The following is an 18,990-nucleotide window of genomic DNA, read 5'->3' on the forward strand; positions in this document are numbered from 1 at the left end:
GTACACACTAAAACTCATTTAGTGATACATTTTAATGATTTTATATGGAGCGACTTTTGACTAGAACTGCAGCATGCTGTCAGGCTTATCAGAATATCTGCTGCAAGTTCGTCAGAAAGTTCTGAGTGCTTGAAAGCCAGGAGCTCTTTATCTCCACAAACTCCACTTAGGCCTTTGTGGGTTAATTTTAAACGTGAGGTTGCTGTAAGGTGGTAGAGTGACGTCAGTTCTTTTTTATGCCGTTTTGGGTTGGATTACATGTAAAAATGGGCAGTAAGCATCCTTACCACACACTGGCAGAAGGCAGAATGAACACATGACACTTCACAGTTTAATGTAATAAAATCATGAACATTGAGAAAATCAATGCTATCAGATTTTACCAATCACAGGGCTAGAATTTAAGCAGAAAGTCTAACTGTCCAGCAGAACCAGTATTCTCAGAGTTCTACTGGTCCGACCGTAGGTTTACTGGTCCTGACAAAATGAAAAGGACATGCTTACTACCGCCATAACAACCACTTTAATAATTATTAAACGGCTCATTTCTTCAGAAACGAATCATTGGGTGTTACAAATGTAGGTCTTGCTTGAAACAAAACAATTCCTAATTTTGCATTTACAAATTACATGAGCTCATTCAGGTTTAATTGGATAACCCTTCGGTGACTGGTCAGTCACGAAGTGTCACTTAATGGATGCTTTTATTTTCACACTAAATATGCACAGTCACAACACACAACATTTGTGCTACGTTAGTCTACTTAATCGATAGTCAGTTATTCTTGCTTTCTATTTCCTTATTATCACCACATTGCGAAGTTGTTGTAGTTGATTTATTGCCGTGGTTAGAGACATACAAATCGATAATTTGTACTGGGCAAGTGTTACATATCGTGGCTCAGGGGTTTCCGCGAGCTTCATACTGCATTGTAAGTTCTACCTTAGTCACTTCATCCCGCATTATAAGTTCTGCCTCAAACACTTCATCCCGCATTATAAGTTCTACTGTGGCTACTTCATACTACATTTTAAGTTCTACTATGGCCACTTCATACTGCATTGTAAGTTCTACCTTAGTCACTTCATACTGCATTATAAGTTCTGCCTCAAACACTTCATACTGCATTATAAGTTCTACTGTGGCTACTTCATACTACATTGTAAGTTCTACCTCAACCACTTCATACTGCATTGTAAGTTCTACCTTAGTCACTTCATACTGCATTATAAGTTCTGCCTCAAACACTTCATACTGCATTATAAGTTCTACTGTGGCTACTTCATACTACATTGTAAGTTCTACCTCAACCACTTCATACTGCATTGTAAGTTCTACCTTAGTCACTTCATCCTGCATTATAAGTTCTGCCTCAAACACTTCATCCCGCATTATAAGTTCTACTGTGGCTACTTCATACTACATTTTAAGTTCTACTGTGGCCACTTCATACTGCATTGTAAGTTCTACTGTGGCTACTTCATACTACATTTTAAGTTCTACTGTGGCCACTTCATACTGTATTGTAAGTTCTACTGTGGCCACTTCATACTACAGTATAAGTTCTACTGTGGCCACTTCATACTGCATTATAAGTTCTACCTCAACCACTTCATACTGCATTGTAAGTTCTACTGTGGCCACTTCATACTGCATTGTAAGTTCTACTGTGGCCACTTCATACTACATTATAAGTTCTACTGTGGCCACTTCATACTGCATTGTAAGTTCTACTGTGGCCACTTCATACTACATTATAAGTTCTACTGTGGCCACTTCATACTACATTATAAGTTCTACTGTGGCCACTTCATACTACATTATAAGTTCTACTGTGGCCACTTCATACTGCATTGTAAGTTCTACTGTGGCCACTTCATACTACATTATAAGTTCTACTGTGGCCACTTCATACTACATTATAAGTTCTACTGTGGCCACTTCATACTGCATTGTAAGTTCTACTGTGGCCACTTCATACTGCATTGTAAGTTCTACTGTGGCCACTTCATACTGCATTGTAAGTTCTACTGTGGCCACTTCATACTGCATTGTAAGTTCTACTGTGGCCACTTCATACTGCATTGTAAGTTCTACTGTGGCCACTTCATACTGCATTGTAAGTTCTACTGTGGCCACTTCATACTACATTATAAGTTCTACCTCAACCACTTCATACTGCATTGTAAGTTCTACCTCAGCCACTTCATACTGCATTATAAGTTCTACCTCAACCACTTCATACTGCATTGTAAGTTCTACTGTGGCCACTTCATACTGCATTGAAAGTTCTACTATGGCCACTTCATACTGCATTGTAAGTTCTACTGTGGCCACTTCATACTGCATTATAAGTTCTACCTCAACCACTTCATACTGCATTGTAAGTTCTACTGTGGCCACTTCATACTGCATTGAAAGTTCTACTGTGGCCACTTCATACTACATTATAAGTTCTACCTCAACCACTTCATACTGCATTGTAAGTTCTACCTCAGCCACTTCATACTGCATTATAAGTTCTTCCTCAACCACTTCATACTGCATTGTAAGTTCTACTGTGGCCACTTCATACTGCATTGAAAGTTCTACTATGGCCACTTCATACTGCATTGTAAGTTCTACTGTGGCCACTTCATACTGCATTATAAGTTCTACCTCAACCACTTCATACTGCATTGTAAGTTCTACTGTGGCCACTTCATACTGCATTGTAAGTTCTACTGTGGCCACTTCATACTGCATTATAAGTTCTACTGTAGCCACTTAGTACTGCATTATAAGTTCTACTGTGGCCACTTCATACTGCATTTTAAGTTCTACCTCAACCACTTCATACTGCATTGTAAGTTCTACCTCAACCACTTCATACCACATTATAAGTTCTACTGTAGCCACTTAGTACTGCATTATAAGTTCTACTGTGGCCACTTCATACTGCATTTTAAGTTCTACCTCAACCACTTCATACTGCATTGTAAGTTCTACCTTAGTCACTTCATCCCGCATTATAAGTTCTGCCTCAAACACTTCATCCCGCATTATAAGTTCTACTGTGGCTACTTCATACTACATTTTAAGTTCTACTGTGGCCACTTCATACTGCATTGTAAGTTCTACTGTGGCTACTTCATACTACATTTTAAGTTCTACTGTGGCCACTTCATACTGTATTGTAAGTTCTACTGTGGCCACTTCATACTACAGTATAAGTTCTACTGTGGCCACTTCATACTGCATTATAAGTTCTACCTCAACCACTTCATACTGCATTGTAAGTTCTACTGTGGCCACTTCATACTGCATTGTAAGTTCTACTGTGGCCACTTCATACTAAATTATAAGTTCTACTGTGGCCACTTCATACTGCATTGTAAGTTCTACTGTGGCCACTTCATACTACATTATAAGTTCTACTGTGGCCACTTCATACTACATTATAAGTTCTACTGTGGCCACTTCATACTACATTATAAGTTCTACTGTGGCCACTTCATACTGCATTGTAAGTTCTACTGTGGCCACTTCATACTACATTATAAGTTCTACAGTGGCCACTTCATACTACATTATAAGTTCTACTGTGGCCACTTCATACTGCATTGTAAGTTCTACTGTGGCCACTTCATACTGCATTGTAAGTTCTACTGTGGCCACTTCATACTGCATTGTAAGTTATACTGTGGCCACTTCATACTGCATTGTAAGTTCTACTGTGGCCACTTCATACTACATTATAAGTTCTACCTCAACCACTTCATACTGCATTGTAAGTTCTACCTCAGCCACTTCATACTGCATTATAAGTTCTACCTCAACCACTTCATACTGCATTGTAAGTTCTACTGTGGCCACTTCATACTGCATTGAAAGTTCTACTATGGCCACTTCATACTGCATTGTAAGTTCTACTGTGGCCACTTCATACTGCATTATAAGTTCTACCTCAACCACTTCATACTGCATTGTAAGTTCTACTGTGGCCACTTCATACTGCATTGAAAGTTCTACTGTGGCCACTTCATACTACATTATAAGTTCTACCTCAACCACTTCATACTGCATTGTAAGTTCTACCTCAGCCACTTCATACTGCATTATAAGTTCTACCTCAACCACTTCATACTGCATTGTAAGTTCTACTGTGGCCACTTCATACTGCATTGAAAGTTCTACTATGGCCACTTCATACTGCATTGTAAGTTCTACTGTGGCCACTTCATACTGCATTATAAGTTCTACCTCAACCACTTCATACTGCATTGTAAGTTCTACTGTGGCCACTTCATACTGCATTGTAAGTTCTACTGTGGCCACTTCATACTGCATTATAAGTTCTACTGTAGCCACTTAGTACTGCATTATAAGTTCTACTGTGGCCACTTCATACTGCATTTTAAGTTCTACCTCAACCACTTCATACTGCATTGTAAGTTCTACCTCAACCACTTCATACCGCATTATAAGTTCTACTGTAGCCACTCAGTACTGCATTGTAAGTTCTACTGTGGCCACTTCATACTACATTATAAGTTCTACTGTGGCCACTTTATACTGCATTGTAAGTTCTACTGTGGCCACTTCATACTACATTGTAAATTCATGTACATGTAGGGTTTTTTTTCCTCTTTTACAATTTGGTAGTGTTTTATGTTGTTGCTGATATTTTGACAGGAAAACATCTCGGCCAGAAGTTGTAACCGTGTCAGTAGTGAACAGTACAGATGGGGAATGCTCTCCTCATGCCTCTGTGTCTGCCATCTCCAAGTCCTCCCATCGGATGACAGCTATAGTCTCAGCAGAAAATAAAGGTCAGTGTGGTGAGCGTGCTAGTGCAACATAATGATCCAGGAGACTCTCACCAATGAGGTCATTGTGAGTTCATCTCAATCTCATACTGGCATCCTCTCAAGTTGTACGTGGGAAGGTCTGGCAGCAACCTGCGGATGGTCATGGGTTTCCTCCCACCATAATGCCGGCCGCTGCCGTATAAGTGAAATATTCTTGAGTACAGCATAAAACACCAATCAAATAAATAAATTAATTAATTAAAAAAGAAATTACTAGTTTACAGTGACAAGGGAGTTGCTGAGATGCTGTGATACTGTGCAACTGCTTACTGTGATGGGGGAGGGTCTGAATGGCTGTATGGATGTGACATTTTGTTTTCTGTGATGGGGGAGAGCCTGAGTGGCTGTATTGTAGTGTGACGTTTTGTTTACTGTGATGGGGGAGATGCTGAGTGGCTGTATGGTAGTGTGCCATTTTGTTTACTGTGATTGGGGAGGGTCTGAGTGGCTGTATGGTAGTGTGACATTTTGTTTACTGTGATGGGGGAGGGTCTGAGTGGCTGTATGGTATTGTGACATTTTCTTTACTCTGATTGGGGAGGGTCTGAGTGGCTGTATGGTAGTGTGACATTTTGTTAACTGTGATGGGGGAGGGTCTGAGTGGCTGTATGGTAGTGCGACATTTTGTTTACTGTGGTGGGGGAGGGTCTGAGTGGCTGTATGGTAGTTTGACATTTTGTTTACTGTGATTGGGGAGGGTCTGAGTGGCTGTATGGTAGTGTGACATTTTGTTTGCTGTGATGGGGGAGGATCTGAATGGCTGTATGGTAGTGTGACATTTTGTTTACTGTGATGGGGGAGGGTCTGAGTGGCTGTATGGTAGTGTGACATTTTGTTTACTGTGATGGGGGAGGGTCTGAGTGGCTGTATGGTAATGTGATGTTTTGTTTACTGTGATGGGGGAGGTGCTGAGTGGCTGTATGGTAGTGTGCCATTTTGTTTACTGTGATTGAGGAGGGTCTGAGTGGCTGTATGGTAGTGTGACATTTTGTTTACTGTGATGGGGGAGGGTCTGAGTGGCTGTATGGTATTGTGACATTTTCTTTACTCTGATTGGGGAGGGTCTGAGTGGCTGTATGGTAGTGTGACATTTTGTTAACTGTGATGGGGGAGGGTCTGAGTGGCTGTATGGTAGTGCGACATTTTGTTTACTGTGGTGGGGGAGGGTCTGAGTGGCTGTATGGTAGTTTGACATTTTGTTTACTGTAATTGGGGAGGGTCTGAGTGGCTGTATGGTAGTGTGACATTTTGTTTGCTGTGATGGGGGAGGATCTGAATGGCTGTATGGTAGTGTGACATTTTGTTTACTGTGATGGGGAAGGGTCTGAGTGGCTGTATGGTAGTGTGACATTTTGTTTACTGTGATGGGGGAGGGTCTGAGTGGCTGTATGGTAATGTGATGTTTTGTTTACTGTGATGGGGGAGGTGCTGAGTGGCTGCATGGTAGTGTGACATTTTGTTTACTGTGATGGGGAGGGTCTGAGTGGCTGTATGGTATTGTGACATTTTCTTTATTGTGATTGGGGAGGGTCTGAGTGGCTGTATGGTAGTGTGACATTTTGTTTACTGTGATGGGGGAGGGTCTGAGTGGCTGTATGGTAGTGTGACATTTTGTTTACTGTGATGGGGAGGTGCTGAGGGGCTATATGGTAGTGTGACATTGTCTTTACAGTGACATGAGTTCTGAGGTGCTACATGGTGGTGTGGCAGGTTTGTTTACAGTGACTGGAGGTGCAGATGTGCTACATGTATTTGATAGTATGACTTTCACAGTGGCTGGAGAAGTACTGAGGTGCTGTGTGATGGTGTGAAAGTTTTGTTTACAATGACTGGTGGTGTGGATGTGCTATTTTTTAGTATGAGGTTTTTTTTTTTATTTTTTTACAGTGACAGGGGAAGTGTTGAGGTGCTGTATGATGGTGTGAAGTTTTGTTTACAATGACTGGAGGTGTGGAGGTGCTATTTGTTAGTATGACATTTTTTTTTACAGTGACAGGGGAAGTGCTGAGGTGCTATGTGATGGTGTGAAAGTTTTGTTTACAATGACTGGAGGTGTGGAGGTGCTATTTGTTAGTATGACGTTTTTTTTTTTTACAGTGACGGGGGAAGTGCTGAGGTGTTATGTGATTGTGGGTGCCGTTGCTGAACTGCAGATAGAGACCACCACCAGAGAACTGTTCCTGGAAGATACACCTGAGGATTTCTTTGTCCTAGGCTTTGATGATAAAGGTAAAGCAGCAGACAATGCTATACTCTCTTTCAGTCATATTTCACTTTTCTTGTGAATATATTTGGCTTTTGTATTAGGGATAGGACGCACATCTTAAAGAAGAAAAAAAATGATGCCAAAATCAGATGAAAAAGCATGAATAGTTATATTCCTGTATTTTTGTGTGGTGGCTATTTGGGACAACCTCTTGGTTGAACACATATGTTAGCTGAAAAGAACAAATTTCTAGTGCAAATATACTTATTAAACATGTTTTACATCCTCATTTATAACATTATTACACAAAGACAATAATATGGACCGGCTCAGTTGGTAGAGTGCTCGCTTCAGAGATGGTAGATCCAGGATCAGTCCTGGGTTGGGTCGCACCTAAGACCTTAAAAGACAACCATTATCAGTATAATGGCTCGGGTGATTCGGCTTGCTTGCTTGCTTTTGGTAAGTGAAGCAGCACAAAATAAAAAAGAAGTGGAAATCCGGCCTGCACTCTAAAGACTCTTTCGTCGTCATATGACTGAAAAATTATGTATGACGTTAAACCCTAAGTACTCACTCACTGACAATATACACCAAGAGGTGGTTTTAAATACCCACCACACAAAAATTATTTTCAAATGTCATTTTGAATTTTGAAAACAACATTTTCAACTGACTTTTCGTACTTTTTCATGTTTTTTACCTTTTCTCCGCCTTTAAGTAACCCATCTTTATGAAGAAAGTAAATGAATTTAAACTTTTGATAAAAATCAAAGTGTTCAGAGCTCACAACATATAGGTAAGTCCTCCAAATTTGATAAACTGGCACACAGCTTCAGCATTAGAGATGAGAAATTAAAACCATAACATCAGATTTATGCATTCTTGCTGTTCAGTCAGGGTTCGTATGCAGCCTCGACAGCATGGAAAGTAGCAGTAGTTAGTTCATGGCCTGGTTTAGGACACTTTCTTTGTCATGGATTTCCCCTGTGCTCTTTCCTCAAATGACCATAAAATAGAATTTCTTTTGAACAACCTTGAAAAGGCCTTTAATTTGCTAATGGCAAAGGTGTATGAACCTTGCATGTAAAACACCATTGAAATAATACTAATGAACACATTAGTTTACATGTACACACGACAGTGTATGGGAACTTCTGTTTACAGGTGTGTTGTTGTTTACCTGCAGGAAATGTGTTTGACAGCCTGAATGGTATTGTGTTTGAGTGGGCGTTGTTATCTGACACAGATGCTGACGAGGGAGGGATTGTGGATGCTCATAATGTCCTTAGGTAATCTGCACCTGTACAGTGTGAAAAGATGACCAGCTTCACAAGTTTGGTGGCAGAGACGTTAGTGTTATTTACAAAGATTAAGTTTAAATGTGCCTTGTGAGACCAGCCATAGTGGAGTGTTCTTCATGCTTGACCCGAAATTTGTCAATGAAGCCATTTCACAACTGAAAAATTGTTTAGCGTTTGTGTCAGTTAATTGGTTACAAAAATAGTGCTGAAAGTTTGAGAACTGAACTCTGGGACAGCATTGTGTTACAGGGCTTTTCACTAAGATCCAGTTGTGTGATATCATCTGAAACAACTGGTATAAATGTGTCGTTCAGACAAATTTTTATGTGAATCATAAGATATTTACCTTATAAAGCTATAAAGACTAGTGTGTGGTTTGCTCAAGTCTTGAGGTAGAAATGGACAGGGAGAGTGGCAGTAGAAGTCCTCCACCTGCTGGATCGTGAACTATGTGGACAATTCGTAATATGTCTATGGTATAAATATATTTTAATTACGTGTACAGTTTAGGTCTAATTTGACTATTTCTGATACCTGCATATACATGTATGTGTTTAATCTCTAAAAGGGCTAGGAATACCTCAGCTGTTTATACGTGTTTGTAATGCTTTGCAATGTCCGGTGGATGTAATCAAAGGCCAAAGGTCACCGTGTTCACCAGTGACATTAAATCTTAAACACATCCTTTTTTCAGTGTTCTAAACATTTATTTGCAGACATAAAGCAGACATAAATCAGCAGTTATGAAGCCTGTGTCTGTAGTGATAAATGATAATTGACAATGGTTTGGCTGCAGTTTGAAGTCAGGAATTGTCAGGTACCTAGTAAATGTTGATGTTTTACTTCAAATAGTCCTGTTCCCTCCACCCATAAACCTGACAAAATTCTTGATCAAAATGTTATACACAGATCAGAATAAATACCTGACTGTTGAGCAGGATTGTCCCCTTTGGAGAGTCTCACTACCAGACTCCGGCCCATATAGAGGGGTTAGAGGCGAGAGGCCTGCAGGGGGACAGGATTCTTGTGGACGGAATACGGACGGGCACAGCCTGGGTTAGTGCCTCATTCAAGGACCCCGCCTACAAGGTAACATGTCAGTGTACACACCTGGTTACAGCATTAAAGCCTAGTGGGGTGCTTCACCAGCTCAGTGTACACACCTGATTACAGCGTTAAAGCGTAGTGGGGTGCTTCGCCAGCTCAGTGTACACACCTGTTTACAGCATTAAAGAGTAGTGGGGTGCTCAGCCAGTTCTGTGTACACACCTGCTTACAGCATTAAAGCCTAGTGGGGTTTTTCGCCAGCTCAGTGTACACTCCTGATTACAGCATTAAAGCCTAGTGGGGTGCTCAGCCAGTTCTGTGTGCACACCTGATTACAGCAGTAAAGCCTAGTGGGGTGCTTCGCCAGCTCAGTGTACACACCTGATTACAGCATTAAAGCATAGTGGGGTGCTTCGCCAGCTCAGTGTACACACCTGATTACAGCATTAAAGCCTAGCGGGGTGCTTAGCCAGCTCTGTGTACACACCTGATTACAGCATTAAAGCCTAGTGGGGTGCTTCGCCAGCTCAGTGTACACACCTGATTACAGCATTAAAGCATAGTGGGGTGCTTAGCCAGCTCAGTGTACACACCTGGGTACAGCATTAAAGCATATTGAGGTACTTAGCCAGCTCAGTGTACACACCTGATTGCAGCATTAAAGCTTAGTGGGGTGCTTCGCCAGCTCAGTGTACACACCTGATTACAGCATTAAAGCGTGGGGTGCTTAGCCAGCTCAGTGTACACACCTGGGTACAGCATTAAAGCGTAGTGGGGTACTTAGCCAGCTCAGTGTACACACCTGATTACAGCATTAAAGCCTAGTGGGGTGCTTCGCCAGCTCAGTGTACACACCTGATTACAGCATTAAAGCGTATTGGGGTGCTTAGCCAGCTCAGTGTACACACCTGGGTACAGCATTAAAGCGTAGTGGGGTACTTAGCCAGCTCAGTGTATACACCTGATTACAGCATTAAAGCCTAGTGGGGTGCTTCGCCAGCTCAGTGTACACACCTGATTACAGAATTAAAGCACAGTGGGGTTCTTCGCCAGCTCAGTGTACACATCTGCTTACAGAATTAGAGCATAGTGGGGTGATAGCCAGCTCAGTGTACACACCTGGGTACAGCATTAAAGCGTAGTGGCCAGCTCAGAGTGTTGCTGCGACTATCAAACCCTTGTTCACTTGTGCAAGTCCAGTTTGTGGACCAGTTGTGGCCTTAAGTCAGGTGGTTTGTCAGTTACTTGGTAAAGAGTAGTAGTATATTCCAGGTGCTCCAGTCTCCCACACATAAACCTAACTGCCATTGTGGAAAACAGTAGTTGGCCTTGTGGTATTTCCATGCCATCTGTATAAATACCATACCATTCACGCCTTGTTACACCCTAGAGAAGACTTTAACAGCCCTTCCCTCCTTAGTTACTTACCTGTGTTTCTTTTGTCTACCCCCCAGCACGTGAAGACGTCATCCGTGAGGCTGGTAGTCCGGGCTAACCTTCTCATCAGCCCCCCAGATGCCTATGTTCTCCGCTTCTCTGATGTCAAATACAAGGTGGACATGGTGAAGAAAAACACTATTGTTGGTAGGTGATGTTAAGATTGTCTTCTCTTAAGTGTAAATTTTCACAAAGAAAATGGCTGTTTTGTCTTCAACTGTACATGTAAGTACTGCATAAAACATGAATCAAATATATAAATAGACAAACATGTAAATCTTATAATGAAATAGAATATCTGGCTACACACAAGCCATCCCAGGGTTCGAAATTACCATTGACCTGTCAGACATGACCAGGAAAAAAATGTCCTGCCTGATGAGAAATAACTAGAACACGGACATGTGTCTAGTTGAAGTGGAATTGCATGAAGTTCACAAAAATTAGAGGTAGTAAAGGTATTGCTTGCAGTTTGGATGGACTGCAGGGTCATCATTTAATGAACTGAAATACCCCATTTCTCCTAAATTTCTGGACACTTGGTCTGCTCATTTTAACCAGTGTGTATGTAATTCTAGCAGGAATATTGAGTTTCTTTTTCCTCATGTTGTTAGACCATCTTATGAACAACATACTCATATCTTTACTTTTCCAGAAGGCTGGTAAAGAAATGTAATATTCTACTTTCATCACTAGTAATATCTGTTCCAAATTTGAGAAGTAAGGTAATGAACATGTTGAGCAAATCCAAAATCGGGAATGACATTTTTTTTATAAATGTGCAAGACTTCTGGTACGAGGCAGTACCGTTTGATGGTATTGAACAGATTTTTGTGGCTTGCCCATTACTCAAAAGACTCTTTTGTGGTCCAGTACTTCGGTACACGGCATGCTGGGCGAGTTACGTGGTTTTACGAATAAGGTAACCGTTGGCATGGGCAACATAGAGATGAGCTGCCGCAAAATGGCCGGTCTACATAAATTCCGCTTTACAAGCACAAGACACCAAACCATCATTGACACAGCCTGACGTTGAGTTAAATACTTATGATTGCACTTCTTTCAGATCCACACGATCAAGTGAAATGATAAGATTGATGAAAACTTACAGAGAATTATAACCTGTATGATCACTGTGAGCCTTTCTGGGCGCTGTAACAATGCCAGCCTTTCTGGGCGCTGTAACAATGCCAGCCTTTCTGGGTGCTGTAACAATGCCAGTCTTTCTGGGTGCTGTAACAATGCCAGCCTTTCTGGGCGCTGTAACAATGCCAGTCTTTCTGGGTGCTGTAACAATGCCAGCCTTTCTGGGCGCTGTAACTATGGCAGTGCACATGTAATGGCATGAAGCATTCTTCAGGACGTTTTTGTCCCGTAGGCCTACATTGTATAAATGCCTGACAACTTTTATGGTCAGAAGGACATGCTGACTTTTTGCCTAATTTTTACCTTTGCATTCTGATTCAGGAGTAAGGTAAAGTACTTTTATGTACACATGTACAGGTATACAGAAAACTCAGAAGGCAGGTCTGCAAGCTTCTTATACAACAACAACGCAGACATGGTCATTGTGTAAATTATTATAACATGGTTTTTTCTGACAAGATGAACTCATGCCTGAATAAGACCCAGTGTTCGACTTTGTAAGTTAAATTGCTGGTTTTTACAGCTGCATGGGATTGTTTAGTTTGCACACCGTTCATCAGGCAAACAGAAGCTGTTGGCATCATGTATGTTGTTGTTGTTATCAGGGATTGGGATGTCATCGTCTAAGGACTACTTGTAACTGTTCTGTTTGTTGTTGTTATCAGGGATTGGGATGTCATCGTCTGAGGACTACTTGTAACCGTACTGTGTGTTGTTGTTATCAGGGATTGGGGTGTCATCGTCTGAGGACTACTTGTAACTGTTCTGTTTGTTGTTGTTATCAGGGATTGGGGTGTCATCGTCTGAGGACTACTTATAACTGTACTGTTTGTTGTTGTTATCAGGGATTGGGATGTCATCGTCTGAGGACTACTTGTAACCGTACTGTTTGTTGTTGTTATCAGGGATTGGGGTGTCATCATCTGAGGACTACTTGTAACCGTACTGTTTGTTGTTGTTATCAGGGATTGGAGTGTCATTGTCTGAGGACTACTTGTAACTGTACTGTTTGTTGTTGTTATCAGGGATTGGGGTGTCATCGTCTGAGGACTACTTGTAACTGTACTGTTTGTTGTTGTTATCAGGGATTGGGATGTCATCGTCTGAGGACTGCTTGTAACTGTACTGTTTGTTGTTGTTATCAGGGATTGGGGTGTCATCGTCCGAGGACTACTTGTAACTGTACTGTTTGTTGTTGTTTTCAGGGATTGGGGTGTCATCGTCTGAGGACTGCTTGTAACTGTACTGTTTGTTGTTATCAGGGATTGGGGTGTCATCGTCTGAGGACTGCTTGTAACCGTACTGTTTGTTGTTGTTATCAGGGATTGGGATGTCATCGTCTGAGGACTGCTTGTAACTGTACTGTCTGTTGTTGTTATCAGGGATTACGATGCCGTCATCACAGTACTATCTGGATGTCCAGGATGGGAAGATCTGTAGTCTGAATGTGGAGACCTCAACGGCCACTGGACTGGAGATTGGATCAACAGAGATTGTCCTTGTGGACAGAAGTATCCTTTTAACTTTGCCAGGTTTTGTCAAATTTAGTATGTGCGAACAGCTGTCAAATGTCAAAGTATGTATATGTTGAATGAAATGAGGGTGTATTTAAAACAATATAATGTATTTAATTACATGCTAAACTGTCACTCTCATTATAAACGTCAAACATCTTTGGTTATTTGTTTAAACAAAATTTTCAATCTAAGAACTGTTTTGAAAGAAAAGACATTAAGTCCATAGGTGACGTAAATTTATGGTTAAGGGAATCAAGACATCTTTGTGTCAGCTACTCATGTGGATAATTGTTCATGTTATAGATATGTGTGGATGAAGATGATTTACATAGAGTATATCAGAGTTGTCACAATTTGATTCACTCCCACCCCTCTATTTACTTTGATACATCTTCTGTCAGTTTGTCAGTGTAGTTAGTGCATTGTGATTTGCCTTAACCATGTTACACAGATATCAAAGTTCAGGAGACTTTCTCCCAGCCCTCGGCCCTTATACATGTGGTCAACCCCAGCTACATGGGTAAGAACAGTCAGTGTGATCATTGACAAGCAATAGTCATATATAACAAATATTCACAATGTTAAAATGTCAACACAGCAATCAAAATATTACAGGACTCCTGTTCATACTTTGTCTTTATCCGTTTTGGTTTATGTTGGTTATATAAATAGCCTTTTGAGCTGGCATATGAGTGAAAATTCCAGGAGTATGGAGTTACACAGCAATGCGGTAGATCCTCCATGTATGTGGAGATGTTATGATGGGATGAGGTGATAATGGCCTGTGGCAGGGGTTGTACATGTTAGTGTTGAGTGATATCCAGCTGACACCTGCCACTTAGGTGTTACTCTTTGTGTTTTCAGCATTTGTTGTCTTACCGACGAGGAAGTGGGTGCTGGAGACAGGCAGGGAGTATGACATTCTGATGGAAGTCTATGATAAGGACAGCCACAAACTCCATCCCTCAGAGGTAAGCTTGATAGTCTGGTCACTTGCACACATGGTCTGATAGTCCCATTAATTGCATACATAGTCTGATAGTCCCATTACTTGCACACACAGTCTTATAGTCTTATTACTTGCACACATAGTCTGATAGTCCCATTTCTTGCACACACAGTCTTATAGTCTCATTACTTGCACACATAGTCTTATAGTCGGGTTTCTATACACACAATCTGATCTGGTACATACCTGTACTTACACAGATATGGGTTGTCAGATTAATTGTACTTTAATACATGTATGTACATATTACGTAATCTAAATTCCTTCTGGTGGAATGCATAGGTATTACATCATAAACATTTTCTGTAGAAGATCTCTGATGCCATTATGTCACTCAGACACATAAAACATTTCTGAATGACATGTGTAAAGTTTGCCCTAACCCAAACCCTCCACATCACACCCAACCCACATTTAGGAGCATTTGATGACAGTTCCCTGCTCAGATCTGGTGTGAGGATGTGCCTGTGTGCTTATATCCAGAGTTTATACATGTGTGCCCTGTCTGTGTGTGTGATTACACATTAGCCTACTGAGTCTATATCTGCATAGGGAAGCCGTATTCGTCAGTTCTACCTGCCTGTTTGTCACTTGGTTAACTATGAACGGCATTCATCAGCTCTACCTGCCTGTTTGTCACTTGGTTAAGCATGAACGGTATCCATCACTTCTACCTGCCTGTTTGTCACTTGGTTAAGTATGAATGGTATCCATCACTTCTACCTGCCTGTTTATCACTTGGTTAACTATGAACAACATTTGTCAGTTCTACCTGCCTGTTTGTCACTTGGTTAAGTATGAATGGTATCCATCACTTCTACCTGCCTGTTTGTCACTTGGTTAAGTATGAATGGTATCCATCACTTCTACCTGCCTGTTTGTCACTTGGTTAAGTATGAATGGTATCCATCACTTCTACCTGCCTGTTTGTCACTTGGTTAACTATGAACAACATTTGTCAGCTCTACATGCCTGTTTGTCACTTGGTTAAATGTGAACAATATCCATCGGTTCTACATGTCTTTTTGTCACTTGGTTAAGTGTGAACAATATCCATCGGTTCTACATGTCTTTTTGTCACTTGGTTAAGTGTGATTTGACACAGTGTAAGAATATTGTAATAACATTTTCTTCTGTCTGCAGAATGTGATCATCAAGTCAAGTTTTCAGGACATGTATTTAGACGTCATGTTTTCCACAAACAATGGTACCTTCCATCATGTCAAAGCTCTGAAAAGGGGATTAACTCGTGTGGATGGGGCACTTACTACTATCATGAAGCAGGTATGTAAGATTTGTGCAGACTAGAAGCCGTCCTATAGCCTGGTTACATAAATGCCTTACAACTTACAAGTGTGGAGGTGTGTCTGAATCAAGCTCCTACACCTTCATGTGGGAATGTTTACTTGGGTGATAAACCTGTATTAGTTTTCAACCGTCTTTGTGAATCATTTTTGAGAAAAAGTAAATTTTTATTTCAAGGTATGGTTTAATCTTTAATAAGAGTATACATTATGTAAACTTTTGTAGCTGACAGACTGTGAAAAAATTAAATTTTGTTAGTTTTAATAGTACATATTTTGTTACATGCACTATTTTGTTAGTCCGTTTTTTTATATGTTGGTACATGTAATATTTTGTTTGTACATGTACATGTATACTTTATAACTGGTGGTGCAGGACGGAACAGAGCATCCAGTGACGCCAGTACTGAGACACTCCCAGGAGGTGGAGATCTATGACCCCATCACTGTTTTACCTCCAGTCTTGTACTTCTCCTGGAGCCCAGTACATATCAGCTACCAGTACCAGCTCAAGGTGGGTCTACCACTACCGCTAGGGTAGCACTGATCATGACACATCAACCACTCAGCTACAGTGGCTGGGACTCTTCAAAATCACCCTCTTTGATCCCTGTCTTACCCAGGATACTGGTTAAACACTGACACTTTCCAGTTTGTCACCTGATATCCGCTTTGTCAGAGCTAAGGGAGCTTTACCATCCACTGTTTTCTCATCCACAGTTTTCTTCATTTGCAGAACAAAACCTCACAAACAGCAGGTGTTTAAACGCACTGTCTTGTAGAACACGGTAGCCAGAGATCTGCTATTACCAACGCGTCCATGGCACATGTGCGTGCATGTAAAAGTTATATCATAAACACATATTAGCTGAATATAAAACAAGGAAAATTATCTGGGAAAAAAATTTAGAGTGCTGATTTGAGCAGCTGTCACAATACCCTCGAGGGAAATGGCCATAAAAGCCACGTATTGCAGCAACAGCATATACAGCTTTATAAAAGTCTAGCATTTTGTTGACAGATGCGCCTGGCAGTTTGAAACTTGCTACATGTAGTTTGTTTATTTTGCATCACTCGCAGTTCTTCTGCATGGAAGTTTTTTTATAAATATACACCCCAGGTTAGTGAGAGATTAGGGGATACTGACAGCAGCTTTCACAACAAGGGGTGTGATACAGTACCTCATACTGCAGTGTTCAGTCTGTGAACTACACAATGCCAAGACCCCAGGTTAGTGAGAGATGAGGGGGATACTGACAGCAGCTTTCACAACAAGGGGTGTGATACAATACCTCATACTGCAGTGTTCAGTCTGTGAACTACACAATCCCAAGACCCCAGGATAGTGAGAGATTAGGGGGATACTTACAGCAGCTTTCACAAGGGGTGTGATACAGTACCTCATACTGCAGTGTTCAGTCTGTGAACTACACAATGCCAAGACCCCAGGAGAGTGAGAGATTAGGGGGATACTGACAGCAGCTTTCACAACAAGGGGTGTGATACAATACCTCATACTGCAGTTTCAGTCTGTGAACTACACAATCCCAAGACCCCAGGATAGTGAGAGATTAGGGGGATACTTACAGCAGCTTTCACAAGGGGTGTGATACAGTACCTCATACTGCAGTGTTCAGTCTGTGAACTACACAATGCCAAGACCCCAGGTTAGTGAGAGATTAGGGGAATACTGACAGCAGCTTTCACAAGGGGTGTGATACAGTACCTCATACTGCAGTGTTCAGTCTGTGAACTACACAATGCCAAGACCCCAGGTTAATGAGAGATTAGGGGGATACTGACAGCAGCTTTCACAACAAGGGGTGTGATACAGTACCTCATACTGCAGTGTTCAGTCTGTGAACTACACAATCCCAAGACCCCAGGGTAGTGAGAAATTAGGGGAATACTGACAGCAGCTTTCACAAGGGGTGTGATACAGTACCTCATACTGCAGTGTTCAGTCTGTGAACTACACAATGCCAAGACCCCAGGTTAATGAGAGATTAGGGGGATACTGACAGCAGCTTCACAACAAGGGGTGTGATACAGTACCTCATACTGCAGTGTTCAGTCTGTGAACTACACAATGCCAAGACCCCAGGTTAGTGAGAGATTAGGGGGATACTGACAGCAGCTTTCACAAGGGGTGTGATACAGTACCTCATACTGCAGTGTTCAGTCTGTGAACTACACAATGCCAAGACCCCAGGTTAATGAGAGATTAGGGGGATACTGACAGCAGCTTTCACAACAAGGGGTGTGATACAATACCTCATACTGCAGTGTTCAGTCTGTGAACTACAGAATCCCAAGACCCCAGGTTAGTGAGAAATTGGGGGGGGGGGGGGGGGTGCTGACAGCAGCTTCACAACAAGGGTGTGATACAGTACCTCATACTGCAGTGTTCAGTCTGTGAACTACACAATGCCAAGACCCCAGGTTAATGAGAGATTAGGGGGATACTGACAGCAGCTTCACAACAAGAGGTGTGATACAGCACCTCATACTGCAGTTTTCAATCTGTGAACTACACAGTGCCAAGACCCCAGGGTAGTGAGAGATTAGGGGAATACTGACAGCAGCTTTCACAAGGGGTGTGATACAGTACCTCATACTGCAGTGTTCAGTCTGTGAACTACACAGTGCCAAGACCCCAGGAGAGTGAGAGATTAGGGGGATACTGACAGCAGCTTTCACAAGGGGTGTGATACAATACCTCATACTGCAGTGTTCAGTCTATGAACTGCACAATGCCAAGACCCCAGGTTAATGAGAGATTAGGGGGATACTGACAGCAGCTTCACAACAAGGGGTGTGATACAGCACCTCATACTGCAGTGTTCAGTCTGTGAACTACACAGTGCCAAGACCCCGGGGTAGTGAGAGATTAGGGGAATACTGACAGCAGCTTTCACAAGGGGTGTGATACAGTACCTCATACTGCAGTGTTCAGTCTGTGAACTACACAATGCCAAGACCCCAGGTTAGTGAGAGATTAGGGGGATACTGACAGCAGCTTCACAACAAGAGGTGTGATACAGCACCTCATACTGCAGTGTTCAGTCTGTGAACTACACAATGCCAAGACCCCAGGTTAATGAGAGATTAGGGGGATACTGACAGCAGCTTTCACAAGGGGTGTGATACAGTACCTCATACTGCAGTG

General features: G+C 41.7%; 1 protein-coding gene across 1 annotated transcript in view; it reads left to right on the forward strand.

Annotated features, from left to right (window-relative positions):
* The window catches only part of LOC135467599 (nuclear pore membrane glycoprotein 210-like), a 74,486-nt gene that overhangs the window by 552 nt on the left and 54,944 nt on the right, over positions 1-18,990 (forward strand). The window contains exons 2-11 of the mRNA XM_064745372.1: positions 4,676-4,812; positions 6,949-7,080; positions 8,247-8,349; positions 9,300-9,450; positions 10,863-10,992; positions 13,374-13,502; positions 13,960-14,028; positions 14,373-14,479; positions 15,661-15,801; positions 16,198-16,335. Coding sequence (XP_064601442.1) covers positions 4,782-4,812; positions 6,949-7,080; positions 8,247-8,349; positions 9,300-9,450; positions 10,863-10,992; positions 13,374-13,502; positions 13,960-14,028; positions 14,373-14,479; positions 15,661-15,801; positions 16,198-16,335 — 1,131 coding nt within the window. The 5' untranslated portion in view covers positions 4,676-4,781. The remainder of the gene's footprint in view (positions 1-4,675; positions 4,813-6,948; positions 7,081-8,246; positions 8,350-9,299; positions 9,451-10,862; positions 10,993-13,373; positions 13,503-13,959; positions 14,029-14,372; positions 14,480-15,660; positions 15,802-16,197; positions 16,336-18,990) is intronic.

Source organism: Liolophura sinensis, chromosome 6 (assembly GCF_032854445.1).
Source record: "Liolophura sinensis isolate JHLJ2023 chromosome 6, CUHK_Ljap_v2, whole genome shotgun sequence".
NCBI lineage: Eukaryota > Metazoa > Mollusca > Polyplacophora > Chitonida > Chitonidae > Liolophura > Liolophura sinensis.